The sequence below is a fragment of the Arachis duranensis genome, chromosome 1, assembly GCF_000817695.3.
Source record: "Arachis duranensis cultivar V14167 chromosome 1, aradu.V14167.gnm2.J7QH, whole genome shotgun sequence".
NCBI lineage: Eukaryota > Viridiplantae > Streptophyta > Magnoliopsida > Fabales > Fabaceae > Arachis > Arachis duranensis.
The window spans coordinates 90,198,234-90,225,362 of record NC_029772.3 but is presented as its reverse complement, the minus strand read 5'-3'; the positions used below and the strand labels follow the sequence as shown (position 1 = coordinate 90,225,362).

The following is a 27,129-nucleotide window of genomic DNA, read 5'->3' as shown; positions in this document are numbered from 1 at the left end:
TATACATAAAATTATTAAAAATAATATATGAAATAAATAATTATTTTTAAACTTATTATTTAAAAGATCAATTAAACACACGAATTCAATCTTATAATAATATAAAAATTCTTATATTGATAGTATATCAAAATTGAACTCGTATTAAATAATGAAAACAACACAAATTTCTTAATTGTGACCTCCATTGTTTTATTTTTAAGTGTAATGTATTCATATAACTTGGACTCTTGGAGACTTGAACCCTTCTATAGCCATCCAAAGCTTACTTTCTAATTTATTATCATAAAATATGTAATTAAATAATATGGTCTCCAGTCTCCACACACAAAATAATAAGCCCATACTCAATGAAATGATACAAGCCGAATTGATTTTAATATTTATTAAATCAGTTTAATGTAGAGCAAACTTTATAATATACATATATACTAATATATACACACAAAAGTCCAAAAATTCAAAGCACTAGTCTTCATCCGGAAAAATAAAAAGAAAAAGAGAAAGAAATTAAAGTAATTTGCAACGCTTTCATTACACAATTTGAAAGTAATAGACGGTGCATTTTCATTGCATTTCGTTTTCCAATCATAAATACAAAGTAGTTTACCTGAACCATTACCTTAATTGGATATGGCTAATGATGATAATAATAATAATAATAATAATAATAATAATAATAATAATAATAATAATAATATAAGGTAGTGTTTAGTAGAGAGACAGAGACGGAAAGATTGAGATCGAGAGACAGAGATTAGAATAAATCTTAGTATTTTGTTTGGTGTAAAATGAGAAACAGGAATTAAAACAAGAATGAAATTTTAATTTAATTTACACAAAGAGTAAAATTGAAATTAATTTATTAAAATAAGAGTATTTTAGATATAAAATGTTATTAAAATTTCAGTCTCTATTTCTAAAAATTTTAATCTCCTATATTCTCACTTTTTTAAAAATATTAAAATACTAAAAATTAAAAAAAATAAAAATTTTAATATTAATCTTTGAACCAATAAATATAATACTAAATTTCAATCTATCAATCTCTCTCTCAGTATGTTAGAACAAACAGTGCCAACACCAGAGACTATAGAGACTTGGAATCTGACATATGGAGGTGAAGTTTGCCTTCCCTCTCTTTTCTTTTCACTTCTTTTTGAAACACAGGGCTTGTAACATCGAAGCTATTAATTAGTGTATAATTAATAGCAATGAAGTTAACATTAAGTTATTCAATATGATATATGATACATGGTCAAATGAAAATAAGCAGAGTGACAAAGAAAGAAATATCTAAAAATGTTAGCACAAATATTTTATTCTTGTGAAATACAAAATTGAGGAAGAAGTCACGGAGCACGCATCTTCTAAATTGTTCTAGATGGGTGAGACTCATATCATTATTATTATTATTATTATTAATATTATTATTATTACAACAAAGCTAACATAATAACATGGCATAATTATCACCTTGTACGGCTATTACATTGCAAATGTGACTCACAATAGCAGATACCTAAATAATTAACCAAATGAAAAGCCACATAAATAGAAGAGCCAAAGAGTTGAATAGGCTCATATGCCTAGTTTTCTAAACCTTCTTTATTCTTTTTTCCTAAGACCAAGATCAAATAAGCATAAGCTCCTTCAAGTTTTCTTTCTATTTTTTCAAATTTGTTTTATGGACCTTGAAATTTGAAAAAGCAGTGTCATATAGGAGGAGTAGTATTTCATAGATAAACGTGAGAAAGCATTTAAACCCTTTTAACTGTCCCTAGTACACAGTACACAAAACAGTTTTATCATCATCTTTTTTCCTCTTCTTTGCATGAAACAGAGTCCTCTGTTATCTCCTCTGCATGAAAAACAGAGTACTCTGTTTTCATTGTTGCAATGAAATACATTCGGACCAGCAGCTTGAAGAGGCTCTTCTCTCTGAAAAGGCGTAGTTTTGGAGACCAATCTCTGGGAACACTGAAGGATGGAGAGGAGATTGCAGTGAAGAGGCTCACAAGAACTTGCAGAGATGAGAGGAAAGAGAAAGAGTTTCTAACAGAGATTGGTACAATCGGCCATGTCCACCATAACAATGTTTTGCCTCTTCTTGGTTGCTGTATTGACAATGGCCTTTACCTTGTTTTCATGCTATCTACCAGAGGCTCTGTTGCATCCCTTCTTCATGGTAAATGAATAAAAAAAATTACTTTTTTTTAATAAAGTTTGAAATTTTGGCAGCAAAAACTTGTTTTCTTTATCTGGGTTTTTGAAAAAAGAAGGAAAGGTGCTAATGATATTATTGTTACTTTTTGGGTAGATGAAAAGTTGGATACTTTGGATTGGAAAACAAGGCATAAGATAGCTGTTGGAACTGCACGTGGCCTCCATTACTTGCACAAAGGTTGCAAGAGAAGGATAATCCACCGAGACATTAAGGCATCAAATATTCTTTTGACAGAAGATTTTGAACCTCAGGTCTTGTTTTCTGTTGCAGTGGTTTTGAATTTGGATGGGTTAGTTTACTCTTATGAGAAAAGAGAGAGTTTATTTAACTGTTTAAGTGGTTTTGACTTTTGAATTTGATTGAGGCAGATATCTGATTTCGGATTAGCAAAATGGCTTCCATCTCAATGGAGTCATCATTCAATTGGCCCAATAGAAGGGACATTTGGGTAAGTTAAAGTTACTGTTTTTATTTTATTCGTTGAGAGCAATAGCTATGTGGTGTATGAAAATGAATGAGATTGTTTTGCAGTCATTTGGCACCAGAATACTATCTGCATGGAGTTGTGGATGAGAAGACAGATGTATTTGCTTTTGGTGTGTTCTTGCTTGAACTCATTTCTGGAAGAAAACCAGTTGATGGGTCTCACCAAAGCTTGCATACTTGGGTGAGTAATTCAATGTTACTTTCTTGTACATTATTGATGGGAAATGTGTTAAGTTAATTGTTGTTGAGTAGGCAAAACCAATATTGAAGAAAGGGGAGGAAGAGAAGCTTGTGGATCCAAGGCTTGAAGGGGAGTATGATGGAGGAGAGTTAAAGAGACTTGCCTTTGCAGCATCCTTGTGCATTCGGGCTTCTTCAATTTGGCGACCAACCATGACTCAGGTAACATAAAACTTCCCTACATAATATAATATGCTTCTTTATTAGTAAAAACTCGGGTGTAGGTAACTTCATTTCGAGTTGATAGCGAAATTGTTAAATGATTGAACAGATTTGACTAAATTATCATTTAACAACTATCAATTTTCAATTTTGCCTTCTTAAACTCTATTTTTTTATTAGTTTAAAATTTTGAGATAAATAATTTTATGAGATAATATCAAAATTTTTATAATTTATTTATTTAAATTCAATTTAATACAAAAAAAATAATAATATTACGTGTTTTTTTGTGTTTTTTCTATCAATTTAAATTTTTTTAAAAAAGTAATTTCATTACATAATATTATAATTTAGAATTCAATTTAACTTAAAAAAATTCCAGCATAAATTAAATAAAAAAATAAAAAATTTCCGGAGTTCGCATATCACTAAGGAATATTGCACCAAGTAGCAGCATTTGATGTAAGTGAAATTATATTAATATTTTCTGATACCATAAATGTCATATATCTCATATCTTTTCTTACGTAGAGCAGAATACGACTGACCTAGTTGCCATTTTTAAAAATCCCATTGCTTAGGGAAAATATTTTATACCTCATCTCTATTAGTAATCCCTTAAAGCATTAAAATTTCTAAGTGGAAGATAAGTTATTATACATAGATATTTTAATACAGGTACTATGACTATGTGATATGGTGATGGGAATAATTTTCTTTTTAATTACTATAGCACATTAATCACATTAAAAAAAAAAAGAAATTTGACTATAAATCGTTTAGTATTTATTATGTATACACAATTATTTCTCAAATATCTAAAGAAGTGTCCAAAACATAGGTTAAAAAAAAAAGCATTTCCACTTTGTCGTGTTATCTATAAGCATGTATGGCGTGTTCACTAATCCAACCATTCCCTTTTAGTAGATTGCCAAGTGACAAATAAACTATAAATCTAAAAAATAATATTCATTCTCAGCTATCATTTTATTTAATTACGTATCAAAGGCTTTACTTTGAAGTTATAACTCATCATTTTCAATAGGCAGAAATATGATGCATCAATTAGATGCATTCAAATTTCTTGACTCCATTTTTTTTTCCATGCAAAATTCTTTAGTCACTCGATGTTATGTGCTACCTAACTTATGATAGTTGACAACAGATAATATATGTAGTAGCCTATTCATATACAACACTACAACAGTGAGGAATTGAGAAAATACTATAGTGTGAAAAATATCTAATAATGTATTCTTCAATTGAAAATAGTCCATTAAAAAAATGAACAAAGAAATGGTCAATAGAACTATAAAAAACATTTAAAAATAATAATAAATAATAAATCAAAATAATTTATAAAATCATATATGTAGATAAAGTTATTTTTAATCAATTAAATAAAAACAATTAATGATTATTTAATTATTAAAAAATGACAATTTGGTGCACAAACATTAAAAAAAGATTGCATCCAAAATGTGTATTCCACGCAATTTAATTTAATAATTATATCAATAGTTGTTTTTACGACTTGAACATGTGATCTTAAAGTTACACGAAGACAATTTAACCATAATAATTATCTAATTATTATAATTAAATTAAAATATTATAAAAAAACTAATGTTATTGTTTACCGATTGGTATACATATATCAACCAATCGTATATTGTCGCATTAGTAAAAGTGACTAATTTTAAAACTTCATACTTAAACCCTTTAATTGCGTAAATTTAATTGGATAATTGTGTAAAATTATGTATTTACAATGCATCAAATTAAAATATTATTATAAATAACTTTTTTTACAAAAAAAAGGACAAATATATATTAAGAAATAAAGGTAGTAGTTATTCATATGAAGTGTATATTTCTCTTGAGAAACAGCTCATAAAGTAAGTTTAATGGTTGTGGTAGTGATTTGATTTATGCCCTTAACTAACAAAGAGGTGAAAGACATGCAATTCATTGGGATTGTGGGCCTCGTACCTTGTTATTGTTGTAACTTACACAACCGTAGCAATTAATATTTGCTATGCATGAACACATATATACTAGTACTTCTAACAACTCATTAATCAGAACACAACATTCTTTTAACATATATGAAAATTCAGATGCAATTGATCTCAGGTAAAGTTAATAGTTGAGAACTGTTAGATAAAAATTTAGTCAAATTAGTCAAATTATCTAACAATTTCAATTATCAACTTCACGTAAAGTCGACTGTATCTAAGATAAATTGCAAACTAGAGTGTTAATTTTGTCCTGGTTGGTAGATGGGTATTTAACATGGTTTGTCACAGGTATTAGAGGTAATGGAAGAGGGTGAAATTGACAGAGAGAAGTGGAAAATGCCAGAGGAAGAAGAAGAGGAAGATGAAGAGGAAGAGTTTTGGGGTTTTGATGATCTTGAATATGAATATGACACTTCATTATCAATGTCACTACCTGATTCCACTGCAAGTACATATATTTAGAGGTTAAATTTTAAAGAGTTAGGTGCCACTTTCAATTATTACCCAAATAGTGACACTAGCTAGTAGTGTATGTATACATGGATGATGATATGTTAAAACTTAAAAGAGTATTATTCTTTATTGTTATTTTTATTTTTAAGTTTAATTGAACTTTATTATGTCGGCAACGTGAGAGGAAAATGACAGAGTAAAGTTGTTTTCCGCCACTAATCATTATTCAATGGTGAAGTCTTTATGTGAAACAAGACACTAATAATTGGTTTTAATAGGTCCACTTGTTTCTAAGTTTTCTATGTGATGTAACCAACAATAATGTGATCTTTAAAATAGGTTTCCGATGGTGACATACATATATTGGATAATAATAACTGATTTCTTTTTCTTTTCCTTTTTTTCCCCCTAAATTTTCAACCAATTTTGGCTAATTTTAGGAGCAAGCTACATGCCAAAAAGTGCAAAACTCATTATAAAAAAAATTCTAAATATTTACTGATAATTATCTCAAAAATAGCGAAATTATTAATTTAAAAAAAATAAAATAAATAAGATAAATATTAAGCAATATAAACAATAATTAAAAAAAATTAAATTAATTATTAAAATCAGATTATTAATTTATTAGAATAATTAATTTTTAAATTTAAATTATTAGGGTTAGATAATAGAACTTCTTATCTTAACCCTCCTCCTCCCTCTTCCACCCACATCATACGATCCTCTCCTCCACTTCCAAAACTCGTCATCATGGATCTCCGGTCCACACCCAAAATTTATTGTCGGTGTCGGAGACAATCGTTCTAACACATCATAACGCCGCCATTCCTCCTAACGCCATTTAGATGTAGTCGAAACACCGCTACCCATACACGCCGTCGCAGCCTCACCCCATGCCACTGTCCCCCCAGCCCATATCGATGTCGGAGACACTCGTGTCGTTCCGCCTGTTTTTAAAGAATGAAATGGCACTGTTTTTAAAGAATGAAATGAATAAAATAAAAAAGTGGACTTGCCTGGAGCTTAATGGTAAAAATGTACTCATCCATGTCAACGTGGTTCTTGTTAATGGCGGCCATTATGAGTTTGCCACACTTAGCTTCCATCCACGTCGTCACAAACGACGCCTGGTTCAACCTGGGTTTCCGTCCAGCATGAGCTCGTCATTTATTATCTGGTACGTTACCTCCTTGAGTTATTTTAGTAGATATGCAGATGATTATTTTAATTCTTATGTGCCGGATGGTCATTTTAGTAGATATGTGGATGATTATTTTAATTTTTATGTAGATGGTTATTTGATTGGAATGAGTTTAGTTAGATACGATTAAAATATATTGGATGTTCAATTTACTAGGTATGCGGATGATTATTTTTGTCCTTAAGTGGATGGTTATTCTTAAGTGCCGACGAGAGTCCTTGTTGACGAACCAACGGCAGTGAGGAGGATCCGGTGGTGACGATGGGCGGGCTCGTTGGCGACCAAGCGACGACGTGAAGAACCCAAGAGGCGACGATGATGTCCGGTGAGGGAGAGAGTGACGCCGGCGAAAGGGGCTTGTTGCCTTGTTGGTGAGGCGGCGACGACAGAGGATTTGAGAAAGAAGCTAGTGCTTTGATAAATTAAGATATAATGGATAGTTAAAATTTTTGAATTACTAATGAGATTTTTCGGTTGGGTAATTTGGATGAAGTGTTGTTTTTTTTAATTTAATTAGACTAAATTTTCAACTCATTGTTCATGTTATTCAAATTTTCTATTGTTTATCTACTGGAACTGATAAAAAAAATATCCTTTTCAATCTTTAATCTCTATTTTTGTAAGACTGATTAGTCCTTCTGTTCTGAAAAGAAATTATTGACAAAAAAATTAATCAATCTTGTGAAGTTAAATATTAAAAACTGAAATGGATATATATTTTTTTAAAAGTCTCATGATTCTTCGAAAAAATTATTAGGCATCGGAATAGATATTCTCCCATTATATGCATAAGGAAAAGAAAATGATCATATGGCAAATACTATTGAACTTTTGCAACTCTCAAAAGTTAAAAGTCTAATACAATGAGAATTGAGTGTAACAATAAGCGAGTTCCTTGCATTAATTTAACAATGTTGATTTTTACCCTTATTATTTTATGGCAATGGATAAACACTGAAGTTATTTATTTGAGGCAAGATTTGTTGTATTGTTATGATGAATGAACATAACATAGAAGAAGAAATAGGTACGAATCAAGAATTTTCATGGATGTATTCGGCTGTCATGCAAGTTGACATATGCATTTTATGATTTTATCCCCCATTTTTGGAATTGCAAGGCCCACTATAGAGCTGTCATGTACACTTCCCTCACTAACTTTTATCACATTAATTATTAATTACTTAATATCAACTGGGGGTTCACATGTCCACATTTTCATGAAACTATTAATATTATACATTAACTACTATTTCTCTTGCATATTGTTTAATTTCTGTGTCACGGCGTAAAACTATTTAGTGTATACTTATAGTGAATCAAAGCGTGTTGTGTAATATCACCTCACTCTAAATATTTTTGTGTAATTTACCATTTTAATGAGTTTAATTTTAATAACTGTTGTGTTTTACATAATCATCCAATTACAGTTGTTTTTCGGTGAATATTACATAATTCGATACACGTGTAAAACTATTATATCAAAATTAAATTCTTAATATATTTTGATGTGCATGTGCTTAAGTTCAGGTTAGGTGCTGCCATGGGCAAATCATGTAGTAATAGAAAATAGCAATAAGCAGATTATAGACATGGATCAAATTAAATAAATTAAGGTGGTCCAGTGACAGATAATGCGACCTTAGGAACAGAGATTCTGTTTTAAATATAGCAATTTTGCATTATGTAATACAACAACAATCAGCATATAATGCCAAAGCTGAATTTACATAAAAAAAAAGAAGTTGATTCTATTAATACAAAGGTTGCATTATGGTATTTGTTAGTTGAACGCTGCCATAACAATGTTGTAGGCAAGTAGGAGAATCTAAAAAAATAGTTACTTAACAATATGATAAAATAGTTACTTAATAAAAAAATCATCGGTATAACTTGCACCTAACGATAATTAACAATAAGAGATCAATAAAGCCAGCTAGATCCTCCAAGGAAATTAATAAATAGAATAATTATTATTATTATCCATAGTAGATTCCCAACCTATGTTGTGGAAAATTCTTCTCTCTAAGAAGTTGGTGACTTAACACATTGGTATGATTTTGTGACCTGTTTTGCTGGGAAATTCTTCCCTATAGAAGTGTTATACCTGTAAGATGGGTTCGACTACATGGATCAAATGACGATATACATTCATATCACAATGGTGTTGATTTCCTTTTATCACTACCCTTATGAAGGCATCAAATTGGAATTTTAAAATGGAAAATAAAGGCATTAGTTAAGACATAAATGACCAACTAAAGCAGATATTAGGTTAAAATGAATAAGTAGTTGTAACTAAAGCACAAAACAATTCATTACTATGTATATAAGATCATAATTCATAAAATTGTTACATATAAAAGTGTACCTTCCCTAACATTGACAGCTATACTACCTAGACACATTAGTTTCTAATAAACTACTTCAAAATTGATACATTGAAAGCCTATCTCCCACCACATCATCACATTCATTCTTGTAAAGTAATTCTTTTCATTCAACTGAAATAACACAAACCCAAAATAGAGAGAGAGTAAATCTATAAGGGTTAATAAGCAGACTAACCAACCACTTAAAGGTGAATCTTCTTGTCCAAGCTCTTGTTTTGTATCAGCAAAGTAGAAAACAAATCATGTGAAAAATTCAAAATTGCAAATGCCGACCATGGTGACCAACTTGCAGCTATAAGTAGGTAATATTTAGGACAATCATATGGAACACACAGCAGCCTCAACTTTACACTCAATCCTTAAAAAGTTAATACCCTTGAGCTCTGCTGATAGGAACTAGCATCCAAATAAAAATATATATCATTCCTCGAACACGATTCCACATAAGCATGCAGCGTGTCATTCTGCAAGAGCTGCTCTTTTCTCCAGCAGAGACTCCAAAAACACTGAACACAGTTTTGTGAGGGGTGGCAACATGTGTGTTGAACCAGTAAATATGGTTTCCCAAGGCCGCTCTGATGCCGTAGACATAACTGACGCGGCCTTGTCCTTTTGCAAATCAAACTTGGGTAACTCTCCATAAATGGAAGAATATCCAAATTGTCCTGAAATCACAGAGAAAAAGGAGAATGAGAAACTAAATCTAAACAAGAATATCATTCCAAATAAAAGAAAAAGGTGCAATTATTTATTTCAGCTAGATCATTTTTCACTTTCTTCAATCAATGAGGGATTGAATCTATGCAACCTCTTCCATACATGTGGACCAAATAGTACAAAACCTGGACATATACCTGTTTCTTCAAGTGCAACATCCTGCCTAATTATGCTGAGTTTGTGACCTTCTTTGTCGTACGGATCAAAGATGACATATTCACGATCTCCGTTTATATATACAAGCAGTGTCTGCGACGTTTTTCCATCAATAACTGCTCGTTCAGACAGATTGCCTTTCAAAAATGCAAGTCCCCCTCCCTTAGCCTGAATACAAAGGTAAGGCAGAGAAGAAACAGGCACTGTAAATCATCAACTATAGTAAAGAATTCACTGATGCACTAGACACGTGTCTATGATTTTAAGCATTTAATATATTCAAGAATGCAATAAAAAAAAAGTCAAATACAATTGAACAGCCTTCTAGTTAGTTAATCGCTCAAGTGGTTGGGTATAGTTGGAATTTTATCAAGGGATCAAAGGTTCAGGAAACAAGCATACCTTCGTTACAGACATGGAAGCCACGGGAATGGGATCTGTTGCATTGAACAATAAGATTATTCCATTGCCTTTAAATGCACGCTCATTTGATCCGGGAAGGAGAGCAAGGATAGCAAAATACGATGAATCTATTGCCGAGGAAACAGCTGAAAAAATATGCACAAAGAAGTGTCAGATTGACGCTATTTCCATCCTAAATAGTAAATTCAGAAACAAGGCAGCATTTAGACATCTTCTAGTGTTTCCAGGAAGATACAGAAGAAACAGTGATGAAAAAAATATTTATGACACACTGCAGAAAATGAAGTTACAAGAGACATAATAAAATCATTAGGATGCACATTAAAATTATTGAAGGTAAAAATAAGAAGTCTTAAAGAAAACCTTCTATTTGAAGCCGGTATGACCAAGCCATAGTTAACTTTGACATACTCCAAACAGACAGCTGTGGCTTTAAACCATGCGAGACAGACAAGAGATACTCAGACTTTCCAGCAAAGGCGAGGCTGACAATTGGCTGAAAAAGAGAAGCATGAGCAGTTAAGACAAGATGCAAACGATGTATATGCATGAATCAACGAACCCTAATAGTATTTTCTTAGTTTAGTTCCCTTTTTTGGGGAAAAAATGTATTTTTAATCCTAATACATGATATTTATTATGAAGCTAGGCCCTAATAAGTTTTTCATCTGAAACTTAGTTCGCATGCATGAAACTGCTCTCAATTTCATCTCATCCATCTATTGCCATCACAATCCCACAAGCACAGCACAAAGTTACAATTCCATATAAAATTCTCATATAAAACAAGTGCAACATTAAGGGCAAAAGATATGCAGCATTTTCCCCCCTTCTTTAGTTTGCTGGTGATTTGATGCATGTTGCAAGATAATTCTAGGGTATGAACAAACTACGAGGAATAACAAGGTTCCAAGAAAATCACCGTTGGGGTCTCCCCTACAACAGCCATAAGCACATTCTTATCAGGGTCCCACAAAGTAATAACAGTGTCTGCTGCAACAGCCAGAACAGAACCATCGGCTGAAAAGGTAGCAGCCCTCATTGCTTTATTCCTGTAGAGGGAAATAAGTCATACCAATAATTCAGCATAGTCTCATATATAAGCAAACAGCAGTTAAGTCATTTTCTAATTGTGCTGCTGAAATTAACAGTAAATTCTTCATTTATGCAAATTGGTACAACTTTGAAATCCATAGCCTACGAAATAAAATATCATTTCTAGCAATTAAAGCAGGATTATATACTTGTATGATCCAACAGCATGGCACATCCAACCAGAATTCTGAAGTGCCTGGCCTTTCTGCTGAATATCTCCTTCCTTGCAGACCCATATCTGAATCATACCAAGAAACAAATATTAGTAAAAAAGATCATGAGCATCATCATCAACAACGATTTCTCTAAACTCTAAATGTACCTTGAAATCTCCACCATAAGATGAACTCACAGCCATACGACGGGTTGGATGAAAAGCAATAGCAGAAATATGAGCATCCCTATCAATAAGGAAAAAGAAAATGTAAACCCCTCTTTCTAATGCATCTGAAGGAACTACACATGTAATATTCGTTCTAAATAAAGTTACAAAAAAAGAGTAAATAATGAAGTGAAATATGGCTATACCGTACCACTATGGCTAGGCACATCGGATAAAAAATATAACCATGATAAGGCTTTGTAAGGTTTTATAAACTTCTTGCAAAATTAATCCTTGGACTCACCTGTGAGGTTCATAAATAACGGTGGATACTGAAAATCTTTTGGTATCTGAATCCAAATCCCAAAATTTCAGAGATACAAGGCCTCCTACTCCTTCTTCAGGAAGCTTAATTTCAACAGTACCCATAATAGAACCATCAACTGACAGCTCCACCAAAGTCACTGCCACCTGCAACCGCATTCCAATTCATCAATTGACTAATCTCCTAGTTTTCAAAAGAGGATGGAATATTCATAAGCAACTAGATAAGTTTGTGTATTCACATACCGTGACCTCATCAACGGGTTGGTGGTTTCTTTCACAGACTTGAACCTACAAAAGTAACAAGTCACATCTTATCTTTTGGATTGAAGATGAATATCAGATCTTAAAAGCAATCACAAATTGTGAGAATCTATATACTGTTAGCAGGTAGAAGGGGAAATCATGATAAAGAGAAACAACCAGGGTTGCAAACATCAAATGACCTAACCAGGGCCTAATCTTCCCTCCTTATTTGGTTTACTACAAACGTCCCAACAAATAAGGTGGTCATTTCTACATTCCCCTACCCCTGACCAAAATCCAGCATGGATTTCTCTATTTTATGAGCCCCTGCTATGGAATTTGAAAAGGGAGATAAAGTACAAGAGAATGATCTACAAACACAACAAAATATGAGAAATTGAAAGCTCTAGAGATATTAATTGTGGGGCTCAAGCTACTTTAGGAAATTCAATCGACAAATCTAAACAAAATCTATTACCTCATAAACTCCACGATTAGCAAACAAGCTGTAGAATTGTATGCCGTAGTTCTCTGTCTGTACAGCCACTAAACCAGAAGTGCAGTCAAAAGCAGCTTTGCCAGAAAAACTCTCGCATATTTCTTGATAAGATAAAGGGGGCTGAATACAAAACATAAGTGCAATGTGAAGTTAAATCAAGCTGCAGCACAAGTTTTTATGAAAAACTATGTATGCATGCACTACATTTTTCAATACAAAGGCACTCTTTCATCATTCGTACAGGACCTTTGTTTAAAAAAAATGGTAAAGCCTCCAATATAAAAGTTATCATATTTTTTGTAATGGTTTGACTTAAAAAAAGAACTCAAACATCGAACTTCCATTAAAAAAAATATATATCTAAAAAAAAACTGAGTTTGAAATGTAAAGAGAAAGGCGCAAAAATACACTTTCCAAATAACTAATTGTGGTTATATATGATCAATGTGGCTTTACAAATTATTCAATAACGAAAAATTTTAGTACACACTTTGCTATAAAGTACATGAAGGCCTAAAAGAGGAATAACCTTGATGCCTGAGATGGATTTGATTATTTCCATTGAAGGGGTCTTCAGCATATGAATTTGGTTATCAGCACAAGATATCTGTGTACATTAATTAGTTAAACTGAAACAGTTTGGCATCAAGAAGCAGATACTTATAATTAATTGTTCACCTATACAAATGTGATTCTTACCAGGGAAAGCGAAGGATCTGGAGATTCAATGAAGTACAAAAGTGGGGATCCAATTCTCGGTAAAAATTTCTTCTTTCCAGAGTCCAACTGCCAAAGTACCAGAACTCCTTCCTTCCCCCCTATTATAAGAAGCCATACAGCCAGAGTATTATATTTGGAAAAGGCAGTAACATCCTGCTTGGCAAAAGACGAGATATTGATATTGACCGTATGACACATTTTGTGTTTTCTAAAAGATTCAGGTGCCACCACATGTATAAGATGCAAGTATCACTCTCACTCAAAAAGGGTAACTTGAAGTCATAAAGACGTTTACTAAGTAAATCAAATCACAGTCTAGTTCCAGCATCTTTCAAACATATGAACAATAAAATGACAACATTACACAGATTATTCAAAAAGTTTTCCAACTAGAAAGAATACAGAACTACCAAATACTGGCTTCTCAAACACTCTACACTCCAATTACCAAGTTCAATTCTTTTGTAATCTATTTCGGGAAAATATTTTGATTTCTGCTCAATTTTGAGATATATCTTCACCTGAATACAAATAGGCTCCATCAGGAGAGAAAGATAGAAGACAAACTCCAGCAGAGTGCCAATGCCACGCTGAGCATGATTCAGCATCGTCATTCTGCCTTACCCCATTCTTATCTTCCCCATCATTCATTGATATTCTGTTATTTGATCCACTGTGATCCAGAAACTTTTGAGTACCGAATCCTCTCCAAATCAAGATTCTTCCAGTTACATCACCAGCAGCCACAGTTCTCTCTGTTGGATGGAATGCAAGAACTGTAATGGTTTTTGTATGGTGGAGGGTAATCTTCTTTGCCACAGCAAGATCAGACTCCACTCTAGGAAGTTTCCAAATATGAAGCTTGCGCTTGTCTTTTATACCGAAAAATTTTCCTGAGGGACTAATGATCAACGGTTCTAGTCGTTCTGTCTGCAAAAACGTGAGAACACATTCATGCACATGATCAACAACAGTAGTCATAATTAAATTGCATTATCATGCAGGTTGACTGCAAATAGGATGAACAGAAATCAAATTACTTTTGGTCTGGGATAACATTAATTAATGTGCTTCATATATTCTCTACAATCATAGCAAAACCAAACTAACATGTAACAGTGTAGTTTCCATCAAATTTTACCTCTTTCAAGACAAGTTTGCCAACATTCTGATAGTTTGTTAAACTGCACTTCCTGATCTGCCAAGCTTTTCCGTCATGAACAGACACATACGCAAAAACATTGGCTGTCTTTGCATTGTTTTCTTCTGAAGAGCCCAAAAATGAAGGTATCACCTAAAAGATACAGAATTGATCAAACAAAAGTTAGCAATAACTTCCTTATAATGCAAAATGCAAACAAACAAACATTCATAGGAAGGTATCCACTAGTGCCTAATCCTCTAGCAAAACACAAGGATTTCAATATCAAACCATTTTCACCAAGATGATATGAAAACATCTAACTGAAACTACCTACCTTGTTTCAATACCCAAAATTTTTCAGCTTGTAATGTTCATTACTAGAAAAACATTCAAATTTACCAACACTTAGTTTACTCAAGAGTTTGGCAATGTCTCTTGTTCAAGTATTGTGAACCCAAAAGAACAAGCATTGTTTCCTTCAGCTTAAGTGTAAAGTCTCAACACCGAATAAAAGCAGCTAACAAAACCTGAAGTTTTCTCATAAAAAAAGGTTGAAACTTTACTGAAAACGTTACCATGGAAAAAATGGGCATGCCCAAATCGAGTTTCTTAACCATCTCGGGAACAGAGAAGTCCCAATAGCGAACGGTTCCATCAAAAGAAGAGGTCCAACAGTAGCACAAGATGTCAGTGGCGGGCACCACGAAAACGGAGGTAACAGGAGCAGTGTGACCTTCCAAGGAAGAAACCTGCAAGCCGGTGGAGCTGCTGAAGATGGAGACGGTGTTGCCGGTGCAAACGAGGACACGATTTCCGTCGTTCGAGAACGCCGGTGGCGACGACACGTAGTTTTGGCCTCCCCTAATCATGCTGATGCTGTAGCTGAAACTGAACGAAACGCTGAGTGGGAAGAGTGGTGGCGGCACAGCTTAACGCGCCGTAGTTGAACTCAGTTGAAGAGAAGAGAAGAGAAGAGAAGAGAATAACAAGAAGCGAAGAGGGTCACTATGGGCCACTTACATTATGTCCATGAGTTCGGCCAAATACAGTCCATCCCAATATGGTTTGGGCCCAATTTTACCATAGGTGGCTGTAAGTGTTATGTAAAGTGCAAACTTTGTTTTATGTAGACACTAGACACCGACTTTGAGAAAGAAAAGAGAAAAGAGAAAGGAAAAAAGAAACAAAAAAAAAGGGTAAGAGAAAAGAAAAGAATAGAATAAAGGCAAGGAAGATCAATTTTTGTACCAAAAAGAGGTAGAATCGTGACGGCGTTTACATAAGCAACTAGACTGCTTGTTTCAAACTCTTTTTTTAAAGAAAAAAAATATCATTTTACAACTTATATTTTCTTTCGAAAAATTATTTGTGTAATTTACAGAAAAGGTTGGGGATTTTTTTCCCCGGGGGGGGGGATCCAATTATCTTTTAATTTGGACTTCATTCTCTTGATTAAAAAATTCTTTTTTTAATAAATTCTTTTTTATCTTTTAGTGTATTTGACAATTTTCTAATAGTAAAAGTAAAAATACTTACAAAATAAAATAAAAAACATCTTTTTTGAAAAACTATAATCTACATCTTTTTTTAAGAGATTTTTTTTCTTAAAAACAGATGTTTTTCATATAATAAATAAATAAAAAAATATTTTCATATTGTTATACTCAAACATATTGATAGATAAAAAGATATTTTTACATGAAATACCTAAACATAAAATTACTTTTATTTCTTCATAAAATCTTTTAAAAAAAATACTCGAAAAAAAATGCATCTAAAGAAAGAAATCAAGACAATGCTTGTTGAGCCATGTGATCATGCTCTATTGAATATTGATACATCTATGGGCCGACAAAAAAGCGACTTCGATGCCATCGTGGATACACCTCAGGGATTTAACATTTTTCATGAGTATGTCGCGTATAATTGAATTGAATGTAGCTGCAAAGTAGTTATACTCTAAAAGAACAAAGCTATATTCAAGTCCTGATATAGGCAATAGTTGTATAAACCTCTTATTGTCTTAATACATAACAAAAATAAAACCAATAGAGGATTAATTTCTAAATTATACTTATAATATAAGGAATTGCATTGGAATTAATTAGCCCTGAGATTGATGACAAGGCCACTATCCTTGAAAAAGAACAGCTCCGAGGTTTTGCAAATCCAAAGACATTACACGACAGACACTAGAATACAAGTAGATCAAAACCATCGCCCCACGCGATGATAGCTTGATGATGATACTATCAAAATAATGAGACTCAACTTCTGGAGTTGGAAAACAACCACTGAATCAGATCAAAGAAATATTTGACATTTCAGACTCATTTGTTCTAACCCCACATGTAAGTACAAAAGGTATATAAATATACTCTACTCCAAGAGTCTTCTGATTAATCCTGCATAATATTAATAATAACCATTAATTGGTCTTCCCTAATACATTTTGAGGATAACAAATATTGCAAAACAAAAGGTAGTATTTAACTATTTACCCCCACAGCCCTTGGCAAGTTATACATTCTGCACTTTGCTTGAGATCTCTTTTACTTTTTCTCCTTTTTCCTGCCATCAATAAGCCTCAAATTCTCAGAACTCAAACAAACAGATGTATTTGCTATGACACTTTTGAAAAGCAAAGAGTATATATATACCATTACATGACTGTTTATTAGAATTTTTATCATGTAATACTATTGAAAGTGATGGAGAAAGATACAGAGAATCGACCATAGCAAGTAGTTAACACATTTTGTATCAAAAAAAAAAAAAACGCAAAAGGAAAAGAAGTATCCAATTTTTTAGAAATTGTTGTCACAATTATAGAAGGTTCCGAAATCGTCATCACAATTATGTAATACCATATTGCTACAAATTGCCTGGGTCATGATAACTTGGGAATGAATAAGGCAAATAAGAAGTTCACAAAGGGATCCACCATAAGTTGGTACCAGAAAGGTCCCTAATGTTGACAAGTAACAAGATCTCATTAGCTCCCTCAACTTGTCATCCTCTAGGATATTTCACCAGACCAAAAATCGTACTTCACTATAACAGAAACAAAACAAATCCACAGTAAACTTGCACACAAAGCTTGTGTCCCAAAGACAAACTTAACTTAAAAGGCTTATCCTTAACAAACTCAAACCAAAGTTTCTGTCAATTCCTCCTCAATCAAATAGCACACAGGAAAGGACCTTTATAATAAGACTATAGTGAATTAGTTGCATATCAGAATATCTGTTCGAGTTAAAAAAGGGAATCACATAAAACAAGGAAACGAGAGCACAATATCCAATTCTGAAAGCATATAATAACTAAGCTTATAATATGTTTTTTTTTGGGTTTGGGGGGTTGGTTGGTATTGTATTAAACTATTAATCTTAGATATACATGATAATACTTGCTCACCATTCCCTTGCTCTCGTAATAATCATCAAGGGCCCATTGATACTTTGACTGATTCAATCCAAACCAACGCGCCAGATGATCATCTAGACTTGAGTGGGCTGTATAAGAAAGGTAAATGGTTATGAACTTAGCAAAAAGTTAATTTAAAAAATAGATAAAAAAAAATAGACAATTTAGAACCAATTGGAAATCTTTTCTATCGAATGTAAGAACATAACATGTAGTGTTATCATGAAATGCCCAGAAACAGCTTACATGCCATTCACTCAACCAAAGACAATGTTCACTTTCCCTTCCTTAAGAAAACCAAGGAAACAGATAAGACGAGCAAATCCAGACCTTCATTATTTCATTTACTTAACAAAGACGTATCAGTTTTCCAACCCCAAAATTAGATTAGACATATGCAAAATGTTTTGTAATTAGCAGCTAAAAATTGCATTTTATAAACAATAATGAATCTCACCGGAACATAAGGAAGAAAACAGAAACCACTAGATTTAGTCATTATTATTATAATAATAATAACAATAATAATCTAGCTATATAAAATGGAGTAGAATAATTTGTTACCAAATCAAATCAAGATATTTCTAAAAATAGATAGCATCACACTGATCATCATCCACCAACATCTCCATCACATGACTTTTCAACAACTCATTTCAAAAAAATTCAACTCTTTTTTTTCCTCTCAGTAAAAAATTCGCTCCTTTTTTTTCATTAAGTTTCGTTACCTAAACAGCAGAGAAAAGCGAGTAGAGCGCAATGCAAAGCAAAGTGAGCTAAGACGCAAAGCTGAGAGAGTAAAGTGCTCACCAGTTTGAACCTTAGCGACAGCATTCCTGAAGAAGCCAGAAACGGAACCGTCGGAGAGTGATTTCTCGGAGGAGAGAACGGGCTTCTGAATCTGCGGCGGAGGAGGCTGAACGGGAGGCGGGGAGATCTTGTTGGGGGAAGGTGGGAGGACGACGGGAGGTTCGGCGGGCTTGGGAGTAGAAGGCGGTGTCATGAAGACGGTGTAAGGCCCGATTTTGCCGATGACTGGTGGCGGCGTAGATTCTGCGTTGATAGGAGGCATTGCGGCGACGGAGAGATTAGAATCGCAGCGGGCTTTTGAGAAAGAGAAAAAGAAAAGGAAAAAAAGAGACAAAGCTAAAGACGAAGATGAAGAAAGAGGGAGTGAGGAGTGGAGAGTGTAGTGAGAGAGAGAGAGAGTTGTGTGTTCACACTTTTCACACAAACCAAGTTGGGGGAATGGGGATGGGGGTTTGGTTGGATGTTTGATCTTTTTCTTCTCTTTCTATGTACTTTCCCACTCCATTCTTTTCTTCCCAATAACTCTTCCTTTTTCACTGCTAATTATTTAATTATTTTGTTAATTAAACCATTAATTCACTTCTCCATTCCTAATTTCCAATAATTTTCATTCTCATTAACACATTAACCTTACTACCGTTTTAATAGCCATCCCGCCTGTTAGGCACTTAAGCTACCTTTGTCTTTTACAAAGGCAAAAAATGAGATACACAATAGACAATAGTAACTACAAAATATATTTTACACATTGTATAAATACTCAAATAGTGAACAAAATTAAGGGTCAAAATTATATATATCTAACACCAAATTCCACCCGTCTCCAAGTAAAAAGTAAATGCATATATTTGCTTCTGAGAATTAGTGCTTGAGGGAGAAAAAACAGTAACAGGCCACACAAATGTCCAATAATGTTACAGGATTCTGAGAACTGAGAAGCCTGTGAGCTGTGACAACGCCAATAATACAAATTCAAATCAATCCACTCAAATAGGCTACATGGGCTCAAGTGTACGGTATAGATGTATAGTAATGGTATACACAGATGTGATTTGCAACAACCATCAACAGTTATGTATGTGGCGACGGAAATATAGCTACGTTGCTCAACATTCATTTTCCTTTTTTACTTCTTTTGTTCCTTTGTCGTGGTTCAGATTACACAGTTTGAACAAAACATCAAACACATGATTTGAGAAACTACCCTAAGATATTACCACTAGTAATCTATTCAGGAAGAATAATTCATTGCGCGTAGAGTACTGAAGGGCAAAGTCTCATGCATCCTCACAAAAAAAAACATGGTCGCATGTCACTCAGAAAACCAGTTCTCGAGTCAGAACCAAACCTACATGTTCTGACTTCTGACCCGAGCAGAGCTTGTCAAGTCATCGGTGGCTAATGCAATCATTCCCGCCGATTTCTGCTTAAAATGACTTCACAACTTTAAGCCAAGCCATGTAGCAATCAACCCTTCACCACACTAGTGTTTATTTGCAGGATCTATAGGACAGAACTCGCAAGCGAAAGTTCATGGAGCTCACTTAGCATCCATTCCTCCCCGGTTTGACCACCCAATACAATAGCTCTTGTCCCTCCAACAACGCATGTACTGTGTCCCCAAGCAAATCTCGGAGGGCGACCAGGTACGTTTAGAATCCTCCATGTGGGCTTCTCATCGGTTGGGTCAAGAATATAAAGCTGGGAGGCAGAATGAAGACCTGCAACAGACCCACCAAATATCAGAATTCTCCCACCTGGAAGACTGACAGCCACATGATCAAGTCTAGGAGGAGGAGCTATGCCCCCGGGATTTCCAGCACCAGGCATTCCACTCCCTGTTACACATCTCCAACAAGGCTCCTCCTCACTTAGATCCATAGTGAATACATCACTGGAACGAAAACGTAAGGGTCCGCTCTTAGCCAGACCTCCAAACATTAGTATTTTCCTACCACCATAAACAGACAATGTGTGGCCCAGTCGAGAAGGTGGAGTCCATGCCATTGGTATCTCTCTCCAGACAGGCTTCTCCATGGACAAATCAAGGAGGAAAGTATCACTCAATAACACTCCAGAGTCTGCACAGCCTCCAGAAACAATCAACTTAGTACCATCAAGAGTACAGGAGCTATGCCACGACCTTGGAAGGGGCGGTGCCAATCCAGAAATTTCACGCCAAGTTGGAGGCTTTGCGTCCAGGTCCAGAACAAACACATCGTTGAGCAGGCCCTGCCTTCCACATCCTCCAAATACAACCAAATTAGAACCATTGACACAAGAAATGGTGTGGCCCCATCGACCAGGAGGAGGAGAGCTTACCTGGACGTGTTGCCACTCGGGATTATTAGAATTGAGATCCAATACAAAGGTGTCATTCATAGGCTGCATGTTAACTCCTTCACCACCAAACAGGACTACTCTATTGCCCACAGCACAAGCACTGAAATTACAGCGTGAGGGTTCAACAGCACCTCCAACAGTCAACTTCCTCCATGCTGCTGCTTCAAGGGTGGTCAATTCCCTTGCCAACCGACCCCATCCAAGCCTCCTCGCACCAGGCACAGTCTCTAAAACACGTGTAGTCTCACTGCCCCATGCATTTTGGCACACCATTCTCCAAAGGTCTTCATTTTTTGTCAGCTCATACAATCTCCTACAGACAGAGCTAACTGATGCAATATCTCTTGGAGTTAAACAAGCAAGTATCTTCAGAGACAGTACCTCATCACTCAACTGGAATATCCCACACACTCCACGCGATACATTTCGCTCTCCTGGTGGAAGAGGATGAAAAGAGGAAGGCACAGAATGAAATCGATCAGATGACTTAGTAGATTCTTTAAGTGAAGAACCGTGAAGAGGACCTAGATCAATGTTTGCCTCTGTGAAGAACTGGATTCCAATTACATGTGTTATAGTCTCATCATCTCCATATATAGGCGTCAGCCGCAATCTGTTCATCAGTGGAGATCCATCTTTCCTAAAGTTCAGCAACTCACCTTGGAATTCGATCCCCTCCTCAAGGCATCTTCTAATTTCTGAAATTACTGTTGATTCCACCAATGGATGCCTTCTCTTGGCAAATGGACCTCGACATTGCAAGAAGCGGCTGCAAAATATTTGAGATGATTAAAAAAAACTCATGGAACTAGAAATACTAAGCAATACATGCTACAAAGCCAGCATATATAGTTTGTTAACTATATAGAACACACTCCAGCTTTCTTTTCTTTCCTTTACTTCCCCAAAGCAGTAAAAGAATACTCACTCTGATCAAAAGATCAATGAGAATACATCAACATGCAGAGTCACTATGAAGTCCTTATTTGAACAAAGCTATCAAGAATTACCACATTTCCAGTAACAAATATCTCATCTTAAATAGAACTCAAAATTATTCATGGTTTATAGACAGAGAAGTTTCAGGATTTTGTATCAATCAAGATGCCTCTAAATCTAAAGACATATACCAAGAAAGAGAGGTAGTTTGTTTTGTTATCATGTTCACGATTACTTTAAATTTAAAGAATCCGTATCATCATGGTAATGCAATTGGTCATCTTTTACACCATCAGCCATAGTAGACTTTATGAATCCATAAGAAGAGTTTTCAACAAGCTTCTCTTAATCTCTCCCATGTATTAATACTTTTACCTGAGTGTTTCCTAATACTCTGAGCTCGCCATATAGTTGTAATTGACCTAATACTGACCAAACCAGAAAATAACGGATCCTAACAGTTCATTAAACTATGGACCCTCAAAATGAAATGGCCCTACCCTAAACCCTAAATATAAAAAATATTACAAGCTCCCAAACACAATTGAAGCAGCGACTATTTCTAATAAAATCTTCATGGAAGGAATCAGAATACACACTAATAAGCTCTTCTATTACTGGACAACAAACAGGAATGCAGGACACAACACATGTACCGAACCTTGGCTAATAATCAATAACATGTGTTTGCCTGATAGAATGATACATGTAGCAAATAAACCACCAAGACACCTTCAATATCGAAAGCATCATAGTGTCTTTCTACAGATGTCCAACCGTTTACCGAACCTTTGCCATGCCTTTGAATGATAGAATGATACATATCGCAAATAAGCCATCTGGACACCTTCAATATCAAAAGCATCCATATTTCCAACCATTTACAGCCAGCACATAGCAGTAACGAGATATCCACAATATATTGAGTCAACAGAATTCCCCATAGCAACATTCATGCATGGCCAGAGTCAGTATCACTCATAAGCTACCAGTCAGAAGTCAAAAATCAAAACCTTCCACTCCTAGTTCATATATACACTAAAGTTCCAAGACTATTTACCCATCAAAACCTGCCTAAACTCTAAATATTGGCAGCATGTCATGTTAATTTCCTTCTAAAGGACACCAATAAGCCCAACAGCTGCAACTAAGGTCAGACTCGGAGGCAGAGCCTTATATACTCATCAATTTTTGCAGTTACTTACAAATATTATGGATATCCTTAATCCCCCCTCATATTTTTTTCTCAAATATTATTAACCCCAAATGTAATGGGAAAACAGAGTACTTCCCTCTCTAAACCCTCCTTTTATGTTTGATTCCTTCTCCTTCCCTCTAAAAACCTAAAGCTACCACCAAAAATCCGTTCCACGTGGAAAGAGCATAACCAAACTGAGGTAAAAAGCTAAAAAGGAAAGTGCAATTGAAGGTGAAACTGACCAATTGCGACCGAGAACCTCCTCGGCGCGGTAACCGGTGACGATCTCAAAGACGGTGTTGACGTAGATAATAGGGTGGTCAGGCTCGAGTGCGTCGGTGACGACGACTCCGCATGGCGCCGTCTGCAGAAGAAGGTTCTCGACGGGAAACGGGAGAGGGCAATCATCGGCGTCGGCGTGGGTGAAGTCGAACGCTCCCTCCTCTTCCTCCTCCCCGCTCAGATCCGAGTTGCTGTCCCACTCCATTCCCCCAATCTCCCCCTTAGGCGGCGGTTGCAGTACCCATACACCATCAATGACTGAACCACCGTAACGATAACTAATTTTCCAATCGGAGTATCAAGAGTAAAAAACAAACCACAGTTATTAATCTTCCTTTTCTTTTTCTCCTTTTTCAGTTGATGAGTCGGTGAGGCATAAAACGAGTGGCGTAGCAGCGTTTTGCTAAAATGACTAATTAATTACAATTGAACTCATATCTATTACTAATAAAAAATAATTTAAATAACACTGAAATATACATAATCTCATTCGATGTGAGGAGAAGTCGGAAGAAAATTCAATAAAAATGATGGATAGATGAAAAATAATTAAAAAGATTCTATAGTATAAAGTGATCAATCTAAATTTTTGTGTAGTACGCAATGACCTTTATTGTTGTATGTATACATCTCATCCAATAATAGGACTTATGAATCCACATTGTTCTCAATGTTCCATGTGCGCAAAATTTATTTTTGAAGAGATTAAATTAGAATAAAATGTGTAGAAACAAAGTTACTATAGTTCCATGGGTTTGGTTAACTTTGCCACACTTTCACTTGTTCTCCTTATTTGTCATGGTGCTAGGAATTGGCAAAAGAAAGTTGGCAACTCCTTTTGTGGACAGGTAGATAATTTACCATGTATGGAGGCCTAACTAACAATGATGGTAGATGACATTAATAATTAGTGTGTGAATACCCCCATGTAGTGGCGGATCTTGGAAAAAAAAATTGGGGTCAAATGTATAATTAAGTTTATTAATTATATAAAAATTAATTATATTCAAAACTAAGTGTATCAACTTTTTAATTTTATAATAGATTTTTTTAAAATAAAGTTAAGAAATTATAATTGATATAATAACATCTAAAATTACAATAGATAGATATCTTTGTTTGTCCAAACCATTTTTTAAGTATTAAAGATGAATAAGAAAATATAAAATAATAAACTTAAATCTAATAAGATTTTTTTTGGATGTTATGATAGCATTTACTCTATTGTGCAATATATTTGGACTGTATTTTTAGAAAATTAAAAACTTATTACTTATTTTGATAAACACTTATATATTGCTTCTTATATAATAAATTGTGTGAAATTAATTTATTTATTTTATAGTTTAGTTGAAAAATATTTTGTATTATAAAATATTAAATTACTAAAATAATATAACTTATTTATAATATTTTATAGTTGGATATCATTTAGTAAAAATATAAAATCATTATAACTTAAAATAGTTAGCTTATCCTTTTAACTATAAATTTAAGACATATTGTTTATGATTACAATATAAAATTAATATATAAATAAATAAAAATAGAAAAATAGCGGTTTGATGGTATTAGAAATAAAAAAAATCGAGATATGTATATCAAAAGGTAGAAATTTAAGTGCAGTTGACTTCACATAAAGTTGATATTTAAGAACTGTTAAATAAAAATTTAGTCAAATCAGTTAAATCATCTAACGGCTCTCATCAAATGTTAACTTCACGTAAAGTCGATTTCATATGAATTTTCACTGTATTAGAAAAAGAAGAAAATGTGACTATAGTAAGAGTGAAACTCAAAAACATGGTATTGTGAAAGACTTACAAGAAGAAGCAAAACCGATTCAATAACTTCATATGGTGTCATCATTTAATATACATACAGGTGATATAATAATAATAATAATAATAATAATAATAATAATAATAATAATAATAATAATAATAATAATAACTTGGTTTATTGAAGAACAAATAAAGGTAATTGCCGTCTGATTTTTACATAGCTTCATGAGTCGGACTAAGATTCATCCATATCCATTATTTGTTTCCCATTCTCTCTACCATGCAATATAATGTTGGAAAACAAACTACTCTTTATTGAAATATATATTATATTATATATAATATACTATAACCAAGTTAAGTCAAATTATATTATATTCGTAAGTTGGTTCCATCCCCCATATTAGCCTCGTGGCTTATTTCATTGTTTTGATGTTTGCTAATATGTTTTGAGTAAGGTGCATGTTTTTACACAAAAAGGGTACATCTCCCTTTTCGTTTTATTGCTAACTCTTTATTTGCCTCATCTTACTCCATACATACACCAACGTCGTAGGATACAAGCAAATCCATTCGAAGTTAATAAAAAAAACATAAAAAAAAAATAAAAGCTCAAGATTCTGCCAAAAGAGAGAGACAAATTAAAGGTGATTTTGCTATACTAGGTTATCGTTATTAGCTGTACGAACTTTATAGATAGGGAGTATATATATGGGAATAATGAACATGAAATGTTTGGTCTTTTTTTTTTTTACTTACAATATATAGCATATTTTCGACAATATTAAGCATTGTTAAGTATTATTGGAAGATATTTTATCATATTTATATTATAAAATTCTTCATATAAATATAGTCACAAAATATAACTAGTTCTGAGTAACCATGCATTTTCAACGAAAGATTTACGCTTAGGCACAAGCCACAATTTCAAATTGATGAATTTGATAGTATGATATATTTTAAATAAGAGAATCATTCGGATAAAGACGTCTAAAACGTCTTTTTTTAAAAATATTTTTTAATAATTAAAATTTAACATATATAATCGATTAAATCATGTTATTTTTGTCAAAATTAGACTAAACAAATTGATTTAAGCAAAAAAATAATGAATTAAATCTTAAATTGGTCTAAATTAATATTATTTTTTTATAAAAAATGACTACAATACCTTTTTTAAAGAGAATGATTAAAATACTCTTATTATTATATATATATTTTAGAATTCTCAAAATTAATATATATAATAGAAGTATTTTAGTTATTTTCTATAATAAGATATTGTAGTCATTTTCTATAAAAAATAATATTAATTTAGATCAGTTCAATATTTGATTCACCATTTTTCCATCAAATCAATTTGTCTAGCTTAATTTTGACAAAAATAATACGATTTAATCAATTATATGTGTTAAATTTTAATTATTAAAAAATATCTTTATAAAAAGACATTTTCAGTATCTTTATCTGAGTGACTCCCTTTAAATAATTCTAATCAGTTGATTTAATTTT

General features: G+C 33.5%; 4 protein-coding genes across 4 annotated transcripts; 1 reads left to right on the top strand and 3 right to left on the bottom strand.

The window, feature by feature from the left end:
- Positions 1 to 1,521: 1,521 nt before the first annotated feature.
- On the top strand, positions 1,522 to 5,883 carry LOC107460154 (probable receptor-like serine/threonine-protein kinase At5g57670). The gene is made up of 6 exons (XM_016078484.3): positions 1,522 to 2,188; positions 2,321 to 2,478; positions 2,596 to 2,675; positions 2,759 to 2,894; positions 2,966 to 3,115; positions 5,425 to 5,883. The coding sequence occupies exons 1-6, from the start codon at positions 1,900 to 1,902 to the stop codon at positions 5,596 to 5,598; spliced, it is 987 nt and encodes a 328-aa protein (XP_015933970.2). The 5' UTR covers positions 1,522 to 1,899; the 3' UTR covers positions 5,599 to 5,883.
- Positions 5,884 to 9,092: 3,209 nt separating this feature from the next.
- On the bottom strand, positions 9,093 to 15,815 carry LOC107460162 (uncharacterized). Its single transcript, XM_016078496.3, has 15 exons — positions 15,408 to 15,815; positions 14,830 to 14,982; positions 14,210 to 14,618; positions 13,668 to 13,786; positions 13,498 to 13,575; positions 12,948 to 13,088; positions 12,470 to 12,514; positions 12,204 to 12,370; positions 11,900 to 11,978; positions 11,727 to 11,815; positions 11,405 to 11,534; positions 10,846 to 10,978; positions 10,462 to 10,607; positions 10,041 to 10,227; positions 9,093 to 9,851 (listed from the first exon to the last, which is right to left on the bottom strand). The coding sequence occupies exons 1-15, from the start codon at positions 15,699 to 15,701 to the stop codon at positions 9,646 to 9,648; spliced, it is 2,376 nt and encodes a 791-aa protein (XP_015933982.1). The 5' UTR covers positions 15,702 to 15,815; the 3' UTR covers positions 9,093 to 9,645.
- A 1,057-nt stretch (positions 15,816 to 16,872) lies between these two features.
- On the bottom strand, positions 16,873 to 19,583 carry LOC107460190 (uncharacterized). The gene is made up of 4 exons (XM_052256942.1): positions 19,069 to 19,583; positions 18,250 to 18,347; positions 17,334 to 17,403; positions 16,873 to 17,238 (listed from the first exon to the last, which is right to left on the bottom strand). The coding sequence occupies exons 1-3, from the start codon at positions 19,328 to 19,330 to the stop codon at positions 17,353 to 17,355; spliced, it is 411 nt and encodes a 136-aa protein (XP_052112902.1). The 5' UTR covers positions 19,331 to 19,583; the 3' UTR covers positions 16,873 to 17,238; positions 17,334 to 17,352.
- A 447-nt stretch (positions 19,584 to 20,030) lies between these two features.
- On the bottom strand, positions 20,031 to 24,226 carry LOC107460201 (adagio protein 1). Its single transcript, XM_016078540.3, has 2 exons — positions 23,791 to 24,226; positions 20,031 to 22,180 (listed from the first exon to the last, which is right to left on the bottom strand). The coding sequence occupies exons 1-2, from the start codon at positions 24,033 to 24,035 to the stop codon at positions 20,572 to 20,574; spliced, it is 1,854 nt and encodes a 617-aa protein (XP_015934026.1). The 5' UTR covers positions 24,036 to 24,226; the 3' UTR covers positions 20,031 to 20,571.
- Positions 24,227 to 27,129: the final 2,903 nt, after the last annotated feature.